The 22,107-nt window shown below is 40.8% G+C and overlaps 1 protein-coding gene across 1 annotated transcript; it reads left to right on the forward strand.

Moving 5' to 3' along the window:
- Positions 1-1,822: 1,822 nt before the first annotated feature.
- scly (selenocysteine lyase) lies at positions 1,823-20,277 on the forward strand. The gene is given in 13 exon segments (NM_001173806.1): positions 1,823-1,890; positions 2,679-2,926; positions 3,164-3,273; positions 3,645-3,745; positions 4,105-4,300; positions 4,600-4,727; positions 9,226-9,378; positions 9,646-9,752; positions 11,741-11,777; positions 14,337-14,420; positions 14,740-14,842; positions 18,065-18,140; positions 19,457-20,277. Coding segments are annotated over 12 exon segments (1,500 nt in total). The 5' UTR covers positions 1,823-1,890; positions 2,679-2,681; the 3' UTR covers positions 19,617-20,277.
- The last annotated feature ends 1,830 nt before the right edge of the window (positions 20,278-22,107 follow it).

The following is a 22,107-nucleotide window of genomic DNA, read 5'->3' on the forward strand; positions in this document are numbered from 1 at the left end:
ATTCTGATAGATTATAGTTTAGGATTTGATAGAATACGTAGGATTTAGTATGAAATATAGGTTCGAAGAAACCACCCAGCAAACCAGGAACATTCCCAGAACGTTAGCTGAGATTCCCATTAAGTTGTCGTTAGATAAAACCCTAACATTAGGATGATAACATCCCCAAAACGCACAATGTTCCCACAACCTAGAGAAATGTTTTTGCAATATTAGGCAAATATTTTTTTGCAACCTAATAGAAACGTTGTAATAGTCAGTACAAATTAACTGTTTTTGTTTTCTGGGAACCTTCACAGAACCAATTTTGGTTGGCTGGCCAGCAACTTTCAATTATTTAATTTTAGCATTTTTTTTTATAAACAAACATCAACAAACAAAAGAACAATAGTCACATGCAAACAAGCATACATACAAACTATTTACATTGTCAGGAATCCTAAACAAACAAATCATATTCATTAACAATACAAGTTTTAATTTCCTTTTTTTTTCTTCATTTTAGTTAAAGTAGTGACATTGTTTAAATTGATTTATAAAGTTAAAAAAGTTAGGTTTTGAATGAGACCATTTGCATTTTTGAATATGAAATGTAGCTAATATTATTAGCAGTTGAATTAAATATACCATAGATATTTGACCAAAATAATCATGCCGAGGGAATTGTAGTATCACAAACAATATTCCTAATCCGTTTATTACTACATATATATTTGATGTTAATATTACCAATTAATATATTTTCATGTAAATCTATGTTACTTACATCAACCACAGAGGAATTTAAAAGATACATGTGATTCCCTTGGAATCACATCAAAAACAATTGCATATTCTTTCAGTGTTACTGGAATTTTAAATGTATCAAGAAATTCCCCATGTGAGAGAAGATATCCATCCTCATTCAGTAACTGACCAACCAAAATAATTTTATTCTCAAACCAGTTACGAAAAAAAAGACACTTATTTTTAAATCGTGTATCTTTGTTGTTCCATAGAAAGTATCTGTGAGGGGGAAAAAATGGTGTTTATACATTAACAACCAAGCTAAAATTGCCTGCTTATGGAATTTGGCCAATTTTACTGGGATTTTTATCAACAACAAAATTACATCGAAGCAAAAATTCTAAACCACCAACAGTCAAATAAATACTTAGGGAAGACATTCCAAATACTGTTCTGGTTCTTAACATACTTCAGAATCCAATTTATTTTAAAAGTATTATTTAGAGTATTGAAATTTAAAACGTCAAGACCTCCTTGTTCTTGGGTATTAGTGAGAATATATTTCCGTAGATAGTGAGGCTTGTTCCTCCAAATAAAATTATAAAGAATCTTATCTAAGTCATTTACAATTCTAGGGGATAATTCAAGTGATAACGAGACATAAACCGATCTGGATAACCCTTCAGCTTTGGTCAATAAAACCCAACCATATAACGAAATATCTCTCAGCAACCAGAGGTTCAATTTCTTCTTTGTTTTCTCAACAACGGGGTTATAAAGTTTAAGTGACTCCTTTGTTTTTCATCCTTGCATATAACAATTCCAAGATAAGTAACCTTATCTTTAATTGGGATACCATATACTTCCTGTAAAACACAGTCCTTGAGTGGAAATAAGACTGATTTACTGATATTCATTTTCAAACCCGAAACTAAGGAAAAGTCTTCAATACAGGAAACTTTTTTCCTGACTGGTTTGTCAGACACTGCAACATGCGCTATGCGCTGCAACATGCGCTGCGCTAAACAAGGAAGGAAAGGCTTCATTCATGAACTGAGCCGTCAGCCTTGCATTTCCTGGTTGGGAAGAAGCTTCGACTTTGGGAGTCGTTGACAGTATAGCTCTTCTACTTCAGTCTCATCCTCCTTCGACTATCTAGCCAAGGTATTTAGCTAACTACAGCGACGTTCAAATTGACGAAATAAACATATCTTTGTTTTAAACCAACGTAGCCAGCCAGCCACGGTAAATAACGTTAGCTAGCTTAGCAAGCGTTTAGCTTGTTCTACAGCCACGTATTAGCTAAAGTTATGTCACTCAACGAATGTTGCATAAAAAAAGGGACATTTTCATTGTCTAGCTGGTTATCAAGATCAATGCTGTGCTGAAGGGAAATGGGGTTAATTTTCAAGAAATGAGACTGCTAGTTAGCTGTCTTAAGAGCTAGCTAGGTCATTGCACGCGTTTCCTTGGAAAGTACATATTAGCTAGTTAGCTCAGCATGCCACGTTAGAATATATCTGACTGCCGGTGACATAGTAGATAACAGTAGGTTTTATAGACGGACGTTTTTAGCTTCATGAGTTAGTTTACAAACCCATCATTGACCCTATAGGACCGTTGCCCTATATAAATAGGACTTGTATCCCATTTATCATTTTTACATTTTAGTCATTTAGCAGACGCTCTTATCCAGAGCGACTTACAGTAGTGAATGCATACATTTCATACTTTTTTTTTTTTTTCGTACTTGTCCCCCGTGGGAATCGAACCCACAACCCTGGCGTTGCAAACACCATGTTCTACCAACTGAGCCACATGGGACTGTATTTACATATGACAACCCCAACCCTATAGAATGACATAACATTATGTTACACACTACCAGCATGCCACTTAATGTAAAGTCATAAAGTCACCTTGGTAAAACCTAGACTTTGCTTTTCCATAAGGTAATGTCTGAACCAACGAAGGCCAGCTCCGGCACAAGGAACCCGAGGGACCACAGTCACCACTCGGTAGACGGTCGTCCACTCTCTCACCATTCAGCTGCATCCGTTGACCATACAGTCACTTCATTGGATGACCACCACGCACGTTCACATCATTCAGACACAGGTGGTGCCAATGGGCATACACACTCAGATCTTCCATTTGACGGTCATATACACACATATATTCCAGACATGGATGAGGACAGGTAAGTGTTATCAGTGTTTGTCACAGATGTATACATGGGGGGGTTGATGGGAGACCACTACAACCCATTGAGTTCCAGTGGTTCCTCATGCTCTTATCCTATTGTACTTAGCTTCGAACGACTCCACAGGATTCCTCCCTGTAGACATATTAATGTTTTAATAGGCCTATTTCATGGCACATCCTGTCATCTCTCACCTCTTACTAATGGTTAATGTACTACCTCTCTGTAATACAGGATCTACATGGACTATAATGCCACCACCCCACTGGAGCCACAGGTGATCCAGGCTGTTACTGAAGCCCTGCACGAGGCCTGGGGAAACCCCAGTAGTACCTACACACCAGGTGAGGGGTTGGTACCAACCTTGGAAGTATGTTTTGTTTTGTCCATCTTGTCATCCCCACTGATTTTATTAATCTCTTTAGTTGTTGACTATCTTGGTTCATCCCCACTGATTTTATTAATCTCTTTAGTTGTTGACTATCTTGGTTCATCCCCACTGATTATATTAATCTCTTTAGTTGTTGACTATCTTGGTTCATCCCCACTGATTTTATTAATCTCTTTAGTTGTTGACTATCTTGGTTCATCCCCACTGATTTTATTAATCTCTTTAGTTGTTGACTATCTTGGTTCATCCCCACTGATTTTATTAACATCGTTAGCTATGCATGCTACGTGTGTTTTTGAATTTGTCGTCTCTTCCTTGTTCCAGGTGTGAAAGCGAAGAAGATCATTACCCAGGCGAGAGAGAACGTGGCTAGAATGGTGGGGGGTAAAGCAGATGATATCATCTTCACCTCTGGTGGGACTGAGGTAGAATGATCGTCTTGTTATACTGTACATTTTTACATTTTTAGTCATTTAGCAGACGCTCTTATCCAGAGCGACTTACAGTAGTGAATGCATACATTTCATAAAAACATTTTTCTCCGTACTGGTCCCCCGTGGGAATCGAACCCACAACCCTGGCGTTGCAAACACCATGCTCTACCAACTGAGCCACACGGGACGTATATGAACACGACATGCCATCTGGCTTATTGTCTGGCTCAAAACAACACAAACGTCCCAATGTGATTGGTTGCGTGCTCAACCAGCGATATAACATACCATTGGAAAGCTCTAGGGTTTAATTGCCAGGGATTTTTTTTACTTTCCTCCGTTCTCTTCAGGCCAATAACCTGGTGTTCCACAGTGCCCTGGAGGCCTACAGAGAGAGCTGCAGGACAGCAGAGCAGAGAGGGGAGAGACATCGCTATGAGAACAGCAGTACCTCAGCCTGGCCTCTACCTCATATCCTCGTCTCTAACGTGGAGCATGACTCTGTCAGACTGACCGCTGAACACCTGCTGAAGGACGCCACGGCAGGTAGGGTTTAACACTGTTCTGGATTGATATTTATTTACTGTATGCTAAATTATGACGATGATGATGAGGAGGAGAATGACGTTGAGCTGATGAAGGTGATGATGATCAATCATATATTTTTTTATTAACATATAACACTTAAGTGTAACGAGAACTTTAGTAACTCAGTACTTGTACATACATAAATCATTATACTGTAATAAGGATCGTTTTTATTTCCAGTAACTGTGATGAGTACACCAAATGTTGTCCTTAATAGTCAATGACTTGACATAGGCCTATCTGGGTTGTTGTCTTAGACGTGACGTCAGTGGCGGTTTCCAAGGTGACGGGGAGGGTGGAGGTGGAGGATGTGTTGGCTGCTGTCCGCTCCTCCACCTGTCTCATCTCTATCATGATGGCTAACAACGAGACAGGAGTCCTAATGGTGAGGGACACACACACACACACGGACGGACAGACGGACGGGAAGCATGGCCTAGTTTTTCACACCTACATGGTCCTAACACACACCTATCCACAGATCCTAAATATTAACCCAAGTCTTAGCCTGCAATTGAAACACAATGGATAGTACTGCTGTACTATTTATTACTACAGATATTACTAACATACTGTATATTACTAACAGATATTACTAACATACTGTATATTACTAACAGATATTACTAACAGATATTACTAACATACTGTATATTACTAACATATATTACTAACATACTGTATATTACTAACATATATTACTAACATACTGTATATTACTAACAGATATTACCAACATACTGTATATTACTAACAGATATTACTAACAGATATTACTAACAGATATTACTAACATACTGTATATTACTAACATACTGTATATTACTAACAGATATTACTAACAGATATTACTAACAGATATTACTAACATACTGTATATTACTAACAGATATTACTAACATACTGTATATTACTAACATACTGTATATTACTAACAGATATTACTAACATACTGTATATTACTAACATACTGTATATTACTAACAGATATTACTAACAGATATTACTAACAGATATTACTAACAGATATTACTAACATACTGTATATTACTAACAGATATTCTAACAGATATTCTAACAGATATTCTAACAGATATTCTAACAGATATTACTAACATACTGTATATTACTAACAGATATTACTAACAGATATTACTAACATACTGTATATTACTAACAGATATTACTAACAGATATTACTAACATACTGTATATTACTAACAGATATTATTAACAGATATTACTAACATACTGTATATTACTAACATACTGTATATTACTAACATACTGTATATTACTAACAGATATTACTAACAGATATTACTAACATACTGTATATTACTAACAGATATTACTAACAGATATTACTAACATACTGTATATTACTAACATACTGTATATTACTAACAGACTTCAAAACATGAAAAACACCTTCCTAATATGCGTTTTGTGCTGGGAAGTGCTTAGTAATGAGTCTCTCAAAATGAAAAAATGAATAAAACGACACGTTTCTGACCAAAACATCCACAGCATGACGGTAAACCCAGGGAGTTCTATCAGAACAGGGCAGCATGACGGTAAACCCAGGGAGTTCTATCAGAACAGGGCAGCGTGACAGTAAACCCAGGGAGTTCTATCAGAACAGGGCAGCATGACGGTAAACCCAGGGAGTTCTATCAGAACAGGGCAGCGTGACGGTAAACCCAGAACAGGGCAGAATGCTTCAGGAAACTGCTTCGACTGTGGATAAGTAAGTCAGATAGCAAGGCATTGTTGTCATTTTATAACAGGTGATGATTAGCAGAAATAAGGGAGTAGTATCTCTCATAGTAGTAGATGTGAGTTTCTCTTCCAAACTATCCCCTGGCCTTGTACACAGCTAATAGCTAACATTCACCAAAGCAAGCTATCTACTGATAGTGCAACCCTAGTAACAGTCCTTTTCGAGATGAAAAATTATCAGGCCTACTGTACATTTTACTGTAGAAATGATTGTTCAAAACTAGCCTAGGTTGGAACTGTTGCTGTTAAAATACAATAATTGTTATTCTTAACTGGAATAAACTGATTGAAGCAAGATGCTTTTTGATGTAAACCCACTCACACAGTTCTGGGTTGCTCATCTACAACAGGAAGTGGTCTCCTGCCTGACTGAGAACCCACTCACACAGTTCTGGGTTGCTCATCTACAACAGGAAGTGGTCTCCTGCCTGACTGAGAACCCACTCACACAGTTCTGGGTTGTTCCATCTACAACAGGAAGCGGTCCCCTGCCTGACTGAGAACCCACTCACACAGTTCTGGGTTGTTCCATCTACAACAGGAAGCGGTCTCCTGCGTGACTGAGAAACCACTCACACAGTTCTGGGTTGTTCCATCTACAACAGGAAGTGGTCTCCTGCCTGACTGAGAACCCACTCACACAGTTCTGGGTTGTTCCATCTACAACAGGAAGTGGTCTCCTGCCTGAATGAGAACCCACTCACACAGTTCTGGGTTGCTCATCTACAACAGGAAGTGGTCTCCTGCCTGACTGAGAAAGCAGTAGATGTTCTGGTCCAGTTTGGCGCCTCATACCTATACGAGACAGGGTTCTCAACTCTTACATACTTTAAAAAAACAAGTACAGAAACAGACTCAATGCTGAGCATCACTTCTGTGTTGCAGTGTCAAAAACTGAGCCCAGAATAGACATGCTTGTTGAAAACTTCAACCAGCCACAGACCTCTCATTAGGAGTGTTTTTGTGTGTGTGTGTGTGTGTGTGTGTGTGTGTGTGTGTGTGTGTGTGTGTGTGTGTGTGTGTGTGTGTGTGTGTGTGTTTTCTGTTCTACATCAGTTCATTCTAGTTCAGAATAAAACATATGTATTGTATTTTAAACAGCAACAGTTCCAACCTAGACTTTCTTTCAACAGTAATTTCTACAGTAGGATGTCCAGTAGGATGTACAGTAGGCCTGATCATTTCTACAGTAAGATGTACCGTAATATGTACAGTAGGCCTGATCATTTCTACAGTAAGATGTACAGTAAGATGTACAGTAGGCCTGATCATTTCTACAGTAAGATGTACAGTAAGATGTACAGTAGGATGTACAGTAGGATGTACAGTAGGCCTGATAATTTCTACAGTAAGATGTACAGTAGGATGTACAGTAGGCCTGATCATTTCTACAGTAGGATGTACAGTAAGATGTACAGTAGGCCTGATCATTGTTCATCTGTACTGTTTCTTAGTGTTGCACTTTCAAAAAGCCTGTGTGTCTGTTCTGTTATTCATCTGTGTGATGTGATCAATCCGTTTATTCCAGTTCAGAATGAAAATGATTTATTGTATTTTAACAGCAACAGTTCCAACCTAGACACATATGTAATAGTGTTTTTAATGAGGGAAAATAAACATGAATAGATATTTATATTAATATTTATTTTCGTTGTTATTTGTTTTTATCTATATTGCATTTGTTTTAGGCATAAGGGCAATGAAATGTACCGATATTTACATATAGTTGCATATTTACCTAAGCTTGGAACCCAGGAAAACACAGAATTCCTAATTTGACTCCCATGCTGAAAATGTTTAAGAACCTCTGCAATAAGGGATCATAGCTTTCACCTGGGTTGACCTGGTCTGTTATGGAAAGAGCAGGTGTTCCTAATGTTTTTAACACTCAGTGTATATTACTTACATACACTATATATACAAAAGTATGTGGACATCCCTTCAAATTAGTAGATTTGGCTAGTTCAGCCACACTTGTTGCTGACAGGTGTATAAAATCAAGCACACAGCCATGCAATCCTAATAGACTATCAATGTGGCACTGTCATAGGATGTCACCTTTCCAACATGTCAGTTCATCACATTTCTGGCCTGCTAGAGCTGCCCTGGTCAACTGTGAGTGTAGTTATTGTGAAGTGCAAACGTCTAGGAGCAACAATGGCTCAGTCGTGAAGTGGTAGGCCACACGAGCTCACAGAACAGAACCACTGAAGTGCATAAATGGTCTGTCCTCGGTTGCAACACTCACTACCAAGTTACAAACTACATCTGGAAGCAACGTCAGCACAGGAACTGTTCATCGGGAGCTTCATGAAATGGGTTTCCATGGCCGAGCAGCCGCACACAAGCCTAAGATCACCATGCGCAATGCCAAGCGTCAGCTGGAGTGGTGTAAAGCTTGCCGCCATTGGACTCAGGAGCAATGGAAATGCGTTCTCTGGAGTGATGAATCACGCTTCACTATCTGGCAGTCTGACGGATGAATCTGGGTTTGGCGGCTGCCAGAAGAACGCTACCTGCCCCAATGCATAGTGCCAACTGTAAAGTTTGGTGGAGGATGGATAATGGTGTGGAGCTGTTATTCATAGTTCGGGCTAGGCCCCTTAGTTCTAGTGAAGGGAAACGTTAACGCTTCAGCATACAATGATATTGTAGACAATTCTGGCCCTTTCCTTTCCTGTTTCAGCATGACGGTGCCCCCGTGCATAAAGCGATGTCCATACATCGATGGTTTGTCAAGATCGATGTGGAAGAACTTGACTGGCCTGCACAGAGCCCTGACCTCAACCCCTTTGGGATGAATTAGAACTCAGACTGCGAGCCAGGCCTAATCGCCCAACATCAGTGTCCGACCTCACTAATGTTCTTGTGGCTGAATGGAAGCAAATCCCTGCAGCAATGTTCCAACATCTAGTGGAAAGCCTTCCCAGAAGTGGAGACTGTTATAGCAGCAAAATGGAGACCAATTCCATATTCATGCTTTTGGAATGAGATGTTGAATGAGCAGGTGTCCACATTCTTTTGGTTATGTAGTGTTTCTTAATCACAGATATTACTAACAGCATTATTACTTTGACTACCTTATGTGTTTCTCCTGACAGCCAATCAGAGAGCTCTGTCAGAGGATCAGATTTGTCAACAGACAGCGTCAACATAGAATCCTCCTGCACACTGACGCGGCCCAGGCCATAGGCAAGGTGCGGGTCGACGCCCGTGACCTGGGAGTGGATTACCTCACCGTTGTAGGACACAAGGTCAGGATTCTTCTGGACTTTAGGCGAATCTTAAATGTGTTTCCTTGATTCCTCATGTTTTTCCTTAAAGCGTATTGGAGGAGAGGGAGAAACCTAAGATTCTTTCCTCCAATGCATTTTGAGAAGGAGTGAAGATGCAAGGAATCAAGGAAATACAATTTTAGATTCACCCATGGATACTGTGATTGTCTTCTATTGTATTCTGGGAAGATTAGTTATTATTATTGAGTTCTGAGAAGTTTTCTATTCCCTCACTGTGGTTTCCAGTTCTATGCACCGAGGATAGGAGCGTTGTATGTGAACGGCCCAGGAACAACCACACCACTCTACCCCATGTTGTTTGGAGGGGGACAGGAGAGGAATTTCAGACCAGGGTATCGTTCAAGTAATTATGTCTACTTCCCCAATGGCACTCTATTCCCTATGTAGTGCACTACTTTTGATTAGAGCCCATAAGGCTCTGGTCAGAACTAGTGCACTCACTATATAGGGAATAGGGTGCCTTTCATACTCAATTACTCGCCACACTGAGATATTTAGACCATTTAATGAGCTATTATGTATGTATAGTACCAGTCAACAGTCTGGACACACCTACTCATTCAAGGGTTTTTCTTTTTTTTAACTATTTTCTACATTGTAGAATAGTTGTGAAGACATCAACACTATGACATAACACATATGGAATCATGTAGTAACCAAAAAAAGTGTTAAACAAATCAAAATATATTTTGTATTTGAGATTCTTCAAAGTAGCCACCCTTTGCCTTGAAGACAGCTTGGCACAATTTTGGCATTCTCTCAACCAGCTCCATGAGGTAGTCACCTGGAACGCATTTCATTTAACAGGTGTGCCTTGTTAAAAGTTACTTTGTGGAATTTCTTTCCTTCTTAATGCTTTTGAGCCAATCAGTTGTGTTGTAGGGGTGGTATACAGAAGATAGTCCTATTTGGTATAAGACCAAGCCCATATTATGGCAAGAACAGCTCAAACAAGTAAAGAGAAATGACAGTGCATCATTACTTTAAGACATGAAGTTCAGTAAATGTGGAAAATGTTTTAAAAGTGCAGTCGCAAAAACCATCAAGCGCTAATGAGGATCACCACAGGAAAGGAAGACCCAGAGTTACCTCTGCTGCAGAGGATAAGTTCATTAGAGTTAGGTTTCTCTAGGTTTTTTCCTATGTTCTGGCCTTTCTAGGGAGTTTTTCCTAGCCACCGTGCTTCTACACCTGGATTGCTTGCTGTTTGGGGTTTTAGGCTGGGTTTCTGTACAGCACTTTGTGACATCAGCTGATGTAAGAAGGGCTTTATAAATAAATTTGACTGAGTTACCAGCTTCAGAAATTGCAGCCGAAATAAATGCTTTACAGAGTTCAAGTAACAGACACATCAAAACTTCAACTGCTTAGAGGAGACTGTGTGAATCAAGCCTTCATGGTCGAATTGCTACTAAGAAACAACTACTAAAGGACACCAATAAGAAGAAGAGACTTGCTTGGACCAAGAAACTTGAGCAATGGACATTAGACCGGTGGAAATCTGTCCTTTGGACTGATGAGTCCAAATGTGCAATTTTTGGGGTATTTGTGAGATGAAGAGTAGGTGAACGAATGATCTCCGCATGTGTAGTTCCCACCGTGAAGCATGGAGGAGGTGGTGTGGGGGTTCTTTGTTGGTGACACTGTCTGTGATTTATTTAGAATTCAAGGCACACTTAACCAGCATGGCTACCACAGCATTCTGCAGCGATACGCCATCCCATCTGGTTTGTGCTTAGTGGGACTATCATTTGTTTTTCAACAGGACAATGACCCAAAATATACCTCCAGGCTGTGTAAGGGATATTTGACCATGAAGGAGAGTGATGGAGTGCTGCATCAGATGACCTGGCCTCCACAATCACCCGACGTCAAACCAATTGAGATGGTTTGGGATGAGTTGGACCGCAGAGTGAAGGAAAAGCAGCCAACAAGTGCTCAGCATATGTGGGAATTCCTTCAAGACTGTTGGAAAACCATTCCAGGTGAAGCTGGTTGAGAGAATGCCATGAGTGTCTAAAGCTGTCATCAAGACAAAGGGTGGCTACTTTGAAGAATCTAAAATATATTTTGATTTGTTTAAAACGTTTTTGGTTACTACATGATTCCATATCTGTTGTTTCATAGTTTTGATGTCTTCACTATTATTCTACAATGTAGAAAATAGTAAAAATAAAGAAAAACCCTTGAATGAGTAGGTGTTATAAAACTTTTGACTGGTACTGTATAAAACACCCTCTGAAGTTATAATGAACAACAGATGAAGATGTTACAAGTAATAAAGTAAAAGCACTGTATTTTCATGTTTGTTTTGTTTTAGCACTGAGAACACACCAATGATCGCTGGCCTTGGAAAGGTACAGTCTTGAATCATTACAGTATTAATTAGCCCATTTGTGTAACAAAACGTTATGACCCTTACTCCTACCGTATATGCCTTTTGCTAAAACTGGTGGTCAAATACAATTACAGTGGCTTGCGAAAGTTTTCACCCCCCTTGGCTTTTTTCCTATTTTGTTACCTTACCATCTGGAATTAAAATGGATTTTTTGGGCGGGTTTGTATCATTTGATTTAAACAACACGCCTACCTCTTTGAAGATGCAAAATATGTTTTATTGTGAAACAAACAACGAATAATACAAAAAAACTGAATTTGAGTGTGCATAACTATTCAATAAAAGTCAATACTTTGTAGAGCCACCTTTTGCAGCAATTACAGCTGCAAGTCTCTTGGGGTATGTCTCTATAAGCTTGGCACATCTAGCCACTGGGATTTTTGCCCATTCTTCAAGGCAAAACTGCTCCAGCTCCTTCAAGTTGGATGGGTTCCGCCGGTGTACAGCAATCTTTAAGTCATACCACAGATTCTCAATTGGATTGAGGTGTGGGCTTTGACTAGGCCATTCCGAGATATTTAAATGTTTCCCCTTAAACCACTCGAGTGTTGCTATGGCAGTATGCTTAGGGTCATTGTCCTGCTGGAAGGTGAACCTCTGGCCCAGTCTCAAATCTCTGGAAGACAAACAGCTTTCCATCAAGAATTTCCCTGTATTTACCGCCATCTATCATTCCTTCAATTCTGACCAGTTTCCCAGTCCCTGCCAATGAAAAACATCCACACAGCATGATGCTACTACCACCATGCTTCACTGTGAGGATGGTGTTCCCGGGGTGATGAGAGGTGTTGGGTTTGTGCCAGACATAGCGTTTTCCTTGATAGCCAAAAAGCTCACTTTTAGTCTCATCTGACCAGAGTACCTTCTTCCATATGTTTGGGGAGTCTCCCACATGCCTTTTGGCGAACATCAAACGTGTTTGGTTTTTTTCAGGCCACTCTTCCAAAAAAGCCCAGCTCTTTGGTGTGTACGGCTTAAACTGGTCCTATGAACAGATACTCCAATCTCCGCTGTGGAGCTTTGCAGCTCCTTCAGGGTTATCTTTGATTTCTTTGTTGCCTCTGATTAATGCCCTCCTTGCCTGGTCCGTGAGTTTTGGAGGGTGGCGCTCTCTTGGCAGGTTTGTTGTGGTGCCATATTCTTTACATTTTTAATAATGTATTTAATGGTGCTCCGTGGGATGTTCAATGTTTCATATTGTTTTATAACCCAACCTTGATCTGTACTTCTCCACAACTTTGTCCCTGACCTGTTTGGAGAGCTCCTTGGTCTTCATCGGGCCGCTTGCTTGGTGTTGCCCCTTGCTTAGTGGTGTTGCAGACTCTGGGGCCTTTCAGAACTGGTGTATATATACTGAGATCATGTGACAGATCATGTGACACTTAGATTGCACACAGGTGGACTTTATTTAACTAATTATGTGACTTCTGAAGGTAATTGGTTGCACCAGATCTTATTTAGGGGCTTCATAGCAAAGGGAGTGAATACATATGCACGCAACACTTTTCCATTGTAATTTATTTTAGATTTTTTTTAAACAAGTAATTTTTTCCCTTTCACTTCACCAATTTGGACTTTTTTGTGTATGTTCATTACATGAAATCCAAATAAAAATCTATTTAAATTACAGGTTGTAATGCAACAAAATAGGAAAAACACTAAGGGGGATGAATACTTTTGCAAGGCACTGTATATAAGTATTGTTAAAGCAAACCATATTCATGGTGTCTATATGACGTGATGATGCAGAGCCTGTAGCTGAACTAAAGAGTTGTCTGTACTAGGCAGCAGAGCAGGTGAACTAAATAGTTGTCTCTCTACTAGGCAGCAGAGGAGGTGAACTAAAGAGTTGTCTGTACTAGGCAGCAGAGCTGGTGAACTAAAGAGTTGCCTGTACTAGGCAGCAGAGCAGGTGAACTAAATAGTTGTCTCTACTAGGCAGCAGAGCTGGTAAACTAAAGAGTTGTCTGTACTAGGCAGCAGAGCAGGTGAACTAAATAGTTGTCTCTACTAGGCAGCAGAGGAGGTGAACTAAAGAGTTGTCTGTACTAGGCAGCAGAGCAGGTGAACTAAATAGTTGTCTCTACTAGGCAGCAGAGCTGGTGAACTAAAGAGTTGTCTGTACTAGGCAGCAGAGCAGGTGAACTAAATAGTTGTCTCTCTACTAGGCAGCAGAGCAGGTGAACTAAAGAGTTGTCTCTGTACTAGGCAGCAGAGCAGGTGAACTAAAGAGTTGTCTGTACTAGGCAGCAGAGCAGGTGAACTAAATAGTTGTCTCTCTACTAGGCAGCAGAGCTGGTGAACTAAAGAGTTGTCTGTACTAGGCAGCAGAGCTGGTGAACTAAAGAGTTGTCTGTACTAGGCAGCAGAGCAGGTGAACTAAAGAGTTGTCTGTACTAGGCAGCAGAGCAGGTGAACTAAATAGTTGTCTCTCTACTAGGCAGCAGAGCTGGTGAACTAAAGAGTTGTCTGTACTAGGCAGCAGAGCTGGTGAACTAAAGCGTTGTCTCTCTACTAGGCAGCAGAGCTGGTGAACTCTAACCTGACTGAGTATGAGACTCATATGCTGGATACAAGGGACTACCTGGAAAAACAACTAGAGGTACAGTAACAGTCTGCTAATCTATCCATCATAGACTATCACAACCATCAATGTTTTTTTGTTGGATTTCAGAATATATTTATAGCTTGTGTTGACACAGTGACACTGTTCTGGAGATTTGTTCAGTAGTTTCAATGTAGAACCAACATTTGTTTTCCTTTTAGATTGTTACCATGTTTTCCTTGGAATTTACTGTTTCGTGAGTGAAGAAGTCAATGTACAGTATAGTACATGTCCAATAACTATGTCTTATTAATTCTATGTCCAATAACTCTAACTATTCTATGTCCAATAAGTCTTTGCTGTTGTGTGTTGCCAGGCGGTCTTTGGGAGAGAGAGGATACATTTCAACAGTCATTTCCCTGACTCCGAGACCCTCCCCAACACCTGTAACGTGTCCATTCTGGGTCCTGGACTACAGGGTAAGTACAAATGTGCTATTGAGCTGCACAGTATTTTGTTACATACTTCGGCCACTCAATTACAGCCAATGAAACTACGTTGGCCAATTATTACGTATTTACTAGTGGACTATGACAGCTCTGTGGATGTGGACTCTGAATGGAGCTGTAGAGTCATACTGACGTCTCCCCTGTCTCTACCCTTCCTGCTGTGGGATCTGTCTCCGTCAATCTGCCACGCTGTACAACAGCCGTTCTTTAAGTATGGGTTGGGCTGCGGAAATGTTAAATGGTGGGTTGCGACATATCTGAGTAAAAATAATTATATATATACAGTGCCTTGGGAAAGTTTTCAGACTCCTTGACTTTATCCACATTTTGTTACTTTACAGCATTATTCTAGAATGGATTAAATACATACAAATCCTCAGCAATCTACTCACAATACCCCATAATAGCAAACCAAAAACAGGTTTTTAGAAGAAAAAACCCCAAAATACCTTATTTACACAAGTAGTCAGACCCTTTGCTATGAGACTCGAAATTGAGCTCAGGTGCATCCTGTTTCCGTTGATCATCCTTCAGATATTTCTACAACTTGATTGAATTCCACCTGTGGTAAATTCAATTGATTGGAAAGGCACATCTGTCTATATAAGGTCCCACAGTTGACAGTGCATGTCAGTGCAAAAAACAATTCATGAGGTTGAGGGAATTGTCCGTAGAGCTCCAAGAGAGGATTTTGTCTTGGCACAGATCTGGGGATGGGTACCAAAAAATGTCTGCAGCATTGAAGGTCCCCAAGAACACAGTGGCCTCCATCATTCTTAAATGGAAGAAGTTTGGAACCACCAAGACTCTTCCCTAGAGCTGGCCGCCCGGCCAAACTTAGCAATCGGGGGAGAAGGGCCTTGGTCAGGGAGGCAACCAAGAACCTGATGGTCACTCTGACTGAGCTCTAGAGTTCCTCTGTGGAGATGGGAGAACCTTCCAGACGGACAACCATCTCTGCAGTACTCCAGCAATCAGGCCTTTATGGTAGAGTGGCCAGACGGAAGCCACTCCTCAGTAAAAGGCACATGACAGCCCGCTTGGAGTTTGCCAAAACGCGCCTAAAGACTCAGACCATGAGAAACAAGATTGTCTGGTCTGATGAAACCAAGATTGAACTCTATGGCCTGAATACTAAGCGTCACGTCAGGAGGAAACCTGGCACCATCCCTACGGTGAAGCATGGTGGTGGCAGCATCATGCTGTGGGGGGATTTTTCAGCGGCAGGGACTGGGACACTAGTCAGGATCGAGGCAAAGATGAACGGAGCAAAGTACAGAGATCCTTGATGAAAACCTGCTCCAGAGCACTCGGACCTCAGACTGGAGCGAAGGTTCACCTTCCAACAGGCAAGACAACGCAGGAGTGGCTTTGGCACAAGTCTCTGAATGTGTTTGAGTGGCCCAGCCAGAGCCCTGACTTGAAGCCGATCGAACATTTCTGGAGAGACCTGAAAATAGCTGTGCAGTAACGCTCCCCATCCAACCTAAAAGAACTTGAGAGGATCTGCAGAGAAGAATGGGAGAAACTCCCCAAATACAGGTGTGCCAAGCTTGTAGCGTCATACTCAAGAGGACTCTGTAATCGCTGCCAAAGGTGCTTCAACAAAGTACTGTGTAAAGGGTATGAATACTTATGTCAATGTTATTTCAGTTTAGAATTTTTTATAAATTAGCAATTTCTAAAAACCTATTGGCTGCTTTTCCTTCGCTCTGCGATCCAAACCATCTCAGTTGGGTTTAGGTCAGGTGATTGTGGAGGCCAGGTCATCTGATGCAGCACTCCATCACTCTCCTTCATGGTCAAATATCCCTTACACTGCCTGGAGGTGTGTTTTGGGTCATTGTCCTGTTGAAAAACAAATGATAGTCCCACTAAGCGCAAACCAGATGGGATGGCGTATCACTGCAGAATGCTGTGGTAGCCATACTGGTTAAGTGTGCCTTGAACTCTAAATAAATCACTGACAGTGTCACCAGCAAAGCAGCCCCACACCATCACACCTCCTCCTCCATGCTTCAAGGTGAGAACCACACATGCGGAGATCATCCGTTCACCCACACTGCGTCTCACAAAGACACAGCGGTTGGATCCAAAAATCTCCAATTTGGACTCGATTTCCACCGGGCTAATGTTTCTTGGCCCAAGCAAGTCTCTTCTTTTTATTGGTGTCCTTTAGTAGTGGTTTCTTTGCAGCAATTCGACCATGAAGGCCTGATTCACGCAGTCTCCTCTGAACAGTTGATGTTGAGATGTGTCTGTTACTTGAACTCTGTGAAGAATTTATTTGGGCTGCAATCTGAGGCAGTTAACTCTAATGAACTTATCCTCTGCAGCAGAGACAACTCTGGGTCTTCCTTTCCTGTGTCGGTCCTCAATAGAGCCAGTTTCATCATAGCACTTGATGGTTTTTGCGACTGCATTTGAAGAAACGTTCAAAGTTCTTGAAATGTTCCGCATTGACTGACCTTCATGTCTTAAAGTAATGATGGACTGTCGTTTGTCTTTGCTTATTTGAGCTGTTCTTGACATAATATGGACTTGGTCTTTTACCAAATAGGACTGTCTTCTGTGTACCACCCCTACCTTCTCACAACACAACTGATTGGCTCAAACGCATTAAGAAGGAAATTATTTCCACAAATTAACTTTTAACAAGGCACACCTGTTAATTGAAATGCATTCCTCCTCTCCCCTGTAACTATCCCCCTGGTCGTTGTCCCCCCTCCTCTCTCCTGTAACTCTTCCCCAGGTCGTTGTCCCCCCTCCTCTCTCCTGTAACTATACCCCAGGTCGTAGTCCCCCCTCCTTTCTCCTGTAACTATTCCCCAGGTCATTGTCCCCCCTCCTCTTCCCTGTAACGATCCCCCAGGTCGTCGCTGTAACTGAGAATGTGTTCTCAGTCAAAACGGGACATGTTTTCATGAGCTTGGGTCCCAGGAAAACAGTGAATTTCTCATTGGGTCCCAGGAAAACAGTGCATTTCTCATTTAGGTCCCAGGCAGAAAAAGGTTAAGAACCCCTCCTGTACAGTATGTCTAACACTACATTGCCGCGAGGTCACAACCTACGTTGCTGTGGCTATTTATAAACTACGGTGGCTGTTAATGATTCATGTCTCTTCTGTCCCCTGTACTGTGCTGTAGGGAGGAAGGTATTCATGTCTCTTCTGTCCCCTGTACTGTGCTGTAGGGAGGAAGGTATTGTCCAGCTGTAGAAGACTCCTGGCCAGTGTTGGGGCTGCATGCCATTCACACAGAGGAGACAGGTAAGGACCTGACACATACAGTTACTAGCTACTGTATATCATAGAGCTACAGTTACCAGCTACATCATAGACCTACAGTTACTAGCTACTGTATATCATAGAGCTGCAGTTACTAGCTACTGTATATCATAGAGCTACAGTTACTAGCTACATCATAGAGCTACAGTTACTAGCTACATCATAGAGCTACAGTTACTAGCTACTGTATATCATAGAGCTACAGTTACTAGCTACATCATAGAGCTACAGTTACTAGCTACATCACAGAGCTACAGTTACTAGCTACATCATAGCGCTACAGTTACTAGCTATATCATAGAGCTACAGTTACTAGCTACTGTATATCATAGAGCTACAGTTACTAGCTACATCATAGAGCTACAGTTACTAGCTACATCATAGAGCTACAGTTACTAGCTACATCATAGAGCTACAGTTACTAGCTACTGTATATCATAGACCTACCATTACTAGCTACATCGTAGAGCTACAGTAGCTAGCTACATCATAGAGCTACAGTTACTAGCTACATCATTGACCTACAGTAACTAGCTATATCATTGACCTACAGTTACTAGCTATATCATTGACCTACAGTTACTAGCTACATCATAGAGCTACAGTTACTAGCTATATCATAGAGCTGCAGTTACTAGCTACTGTATATCATAGAGCTACAGTTACTAGCTACATCATAGAGCTACAGTTACTAGCTACATCATAGAGCTACAGTTACTAGCTACATCATAGAGCTACAGTTACTGTATATCATAGAGCTACAGTTACTAGCTACATCATAGAGCTACAGTTACTAGCTACTGTATATCATAGAGCTACAGTTACTAGCTACATCATAGAGCTACAGTTACTAGCTACTGTATATCATAGACCTACCATTACTAGCTACATTGTAGAGCTACAGTAGCTAGCTACATCATAGAGCTACAGTAACTAGCAATATCATAGACCTACAGTTACTAGCTACATCATTGACCTACAGTAACTAGCAATATCATAGACCTACAGTTACTAGCAATATCATTGACCTACAGTTACCAGCTACATCATAGACCTACAGTAGCTTTACAGTCACAATAACTGCCCTCAGCCAAACTTAAGACAGTTACTATATATATATATATATATATATATATATATATATATATATATGTGTGTGTGTGTTTATATATATACTGTATGTGTGTGTATATAGAAACCTTGCACATTAATTGCAGACAACAAAATAAATCCCCCTTGTTTAGTGGAACTATATTGTTATGTTGTCACTGTTAGTTTTCACTCTGTTTGTCCCTCAGGCCCTCCCATATCCTGCTGAGCTGTGGCATCCCTGAGGAGGTGGCAGCTAATGCCCTGAGGCTGAGTGTGGGGAGAGGGACCAGCAGGGATGAGGTAGAGCTGGTGGTGGAGGATCTGAAGAATGCTGTCGAGAGGCTGGAGGGACTCAACGTTGATTGATTGTTTGACTTATTGGTTGATTGATCTACAGAATATACACCTGATAGTACTGTGAAATAATGTGCTGTGTTGCAAACAGTTAATAATTTAAAGCAATATCTTGTCAATTCTGCAATGAGAATGTACACCTTTGTACATTTACATTACATTTTAGTCATTTAGCAGACGCTCTTATCCAGAGCGACTTACAGTAGTGAATGCATACATTTAATATATATATATTTTTTTGTACTGGCACCCTGTGGGAATCGAACCCACAACCCTGGCGTTGCAAACACCATGCACTACCAATTGAGCCACAGGGAAGACTATAGACCTACAGTAGCTAGCTATATCATAGACCTACAGTGAAAGGTGTTTGTTATTTGTTTGTAGCATACACCATGTGTGTAGACCTAATGTATACCTTTTTGTGCTTTTATTAATTTAATTCAGGAGAAAATGTTTCCAATGTTTAAGACTGGAAAAAACGTATTCAAACTGACTTGAATGATGTGAAATAGATGGATGGCTTTATTGTGCTTGCTGTCAGTCGTCAGCTTCGCTGGTTAATACTTAATCAGGGGAGCTAACAGAAACTTCATGTGAATAGCATATCAGCTGTTTAAAGTTGGAGATAGTTTGTAAATGCTTCCGTTATAATAAAGCATTGGTATATCAACTTCTACTTCACGTTCATTGTTTTATGATGGAGGGATGCTATTTGAATGTGTGTATTATCTAATCAGCTGTCTAAATCCCATGATAGCTGTTATCAAATGGCCACCCGGACTATTTACACTGCAGTTTATTATCTATGCATAGTCACTTTACGCTTACCTACATGTACAAATTAACTCGACTGACCTGTACCCCCGCATATTGACTCTGTACCGGTACCCCCTGTATATAGCCTTGTTATTTTTGTGTTACTTTTCATTTTTATTTTACAATCTTTTAGTTTATTTAGTAAATATTTTCTTAACTCTATTTCTTGGAACTGCATTGTTGGTTAAAGGGCTTGTAAGTAAGTATTTCACTGTAAGGTCTACCTACACCTGTTGTATTTGGAGCATGTGAAAAATACAATTTGATTTGATAGATTTACAGAGTAGTTTGTTCACTCCTCACCGTTCCGAGATCCAAGATATTGTTTTTTTAAATAACGCTAGTCATCTGATGTATCATCAGATGTATTTATAAAGTCCTTCTTACATCAGCTGATGTCACAAAGGGCTGTACAGAAACACAGCCTAAAACCCCAAACAGCAAGCAATGCAGGTGTAGAATGCAGGTGTAGAAGCAATGCAGGTGTAGAATACAGGTGTAGAATGAAGGTGTAGAACGTGTAGAATGCAGCTGTAGAATACAGGTGTAGAATGCAGGTGTAGAATACAGGTGTAGAAGGTGTAGAATGCAGGTGTAGAAGGTGTAGAATGCAGGTGTAGAATACAGGTGTAGAAGGTGTAGAATACAGGTGTAGAATGCAGGTGTAGAAGGTGTACAATGAAGGTGTAGAAGGTGTAGAATACAGGTGTAGAATGCAGGTGTAGAAGGTGTAGAATGCAGGTGTAGAATACAGGTGTAGAATACAGGTGTAGAATGCAGGTGTAGAATACAGGTGTTGAAGGTGTAGAATGCAGGTGTAGAATACAGGTGTAGAATGCAGGTGTAGAAGGTGTAGAATGAAGGTGTAGAATGCAGGTGTAGAATACAGGTGTAGAAGGTGTAGAATGCAGGTGTAAAATACAGGTGTAGAAGGTTTAGAATGCAGGTGCAGAAGCAATGCAGGTGCATCCCCTTCATCTTGTCGACGGGGAATTCTGCCGTTACGCCGTGCTCCCTCTGTCCCCTCTGCAAGTGTCCCAAATGGCACCCTATTCCCTATATAGTGCACTACTTTTGACCAGGGCCCCTAGCGTAGCCCTTGATCATGGCCCTCAGTTCCATTACATTGCACATAAGAATCAATGGACAAAGGCGTTATCTCATACACACCTTTATAGGGTTTTAATTAAGGTCAGCGTTCCCACATGGCCATATTTCCATGTTACAGTGAGTGTTAATGGAAAACAGAGGAACCACCTGTGGTAATTACGCTATCTAATGTGCTCTGAACACCTGTGGTAATTAGTTATCTAGTGTGCTCTGAACACCTGTGGTAATTAGTTATCTAGCGTGCTCTGAACACCTGTGGTAATTAGTTATCTAGCATGCTCTGAACACCTGTGGTAATTAGTTATCTAGCGTGCTCTTGAACACCTGTGGTAATTAGTTATCTAGCTTGCTCTGAACACCTGTGGTAATTAGCTATCTAGCGTGCTCTGAACACCTGTGGTAATTAGCTATCTAGCGTGCTCTGAACACCTATGGTAATTAGTTATCTAGCATGCTCTGAACACCTGTGGTAATTAGCTCTCTATGCTGATCTGAACACCTGTGGTAATTAGCTATCTATGCTGCTCTGAACACCTGTGGTAATTAGCTATCTATGCTGCTCTGAACACCTGTG

This window comes from Salmo salar, chromosome ssa10, assembly GCF_905237065.1.
Source record: "Salmo salar chromosome ssa10, Ssal_v3.1, whole genome shotgun sequence".
Classification (NCBI taxonomy): domain Eukaryota; kingdom Metazoa; phylum Chordata; class Actinopteri; order Salmoniformes; family Salmonidae; genus Salmo; species Salmo salar.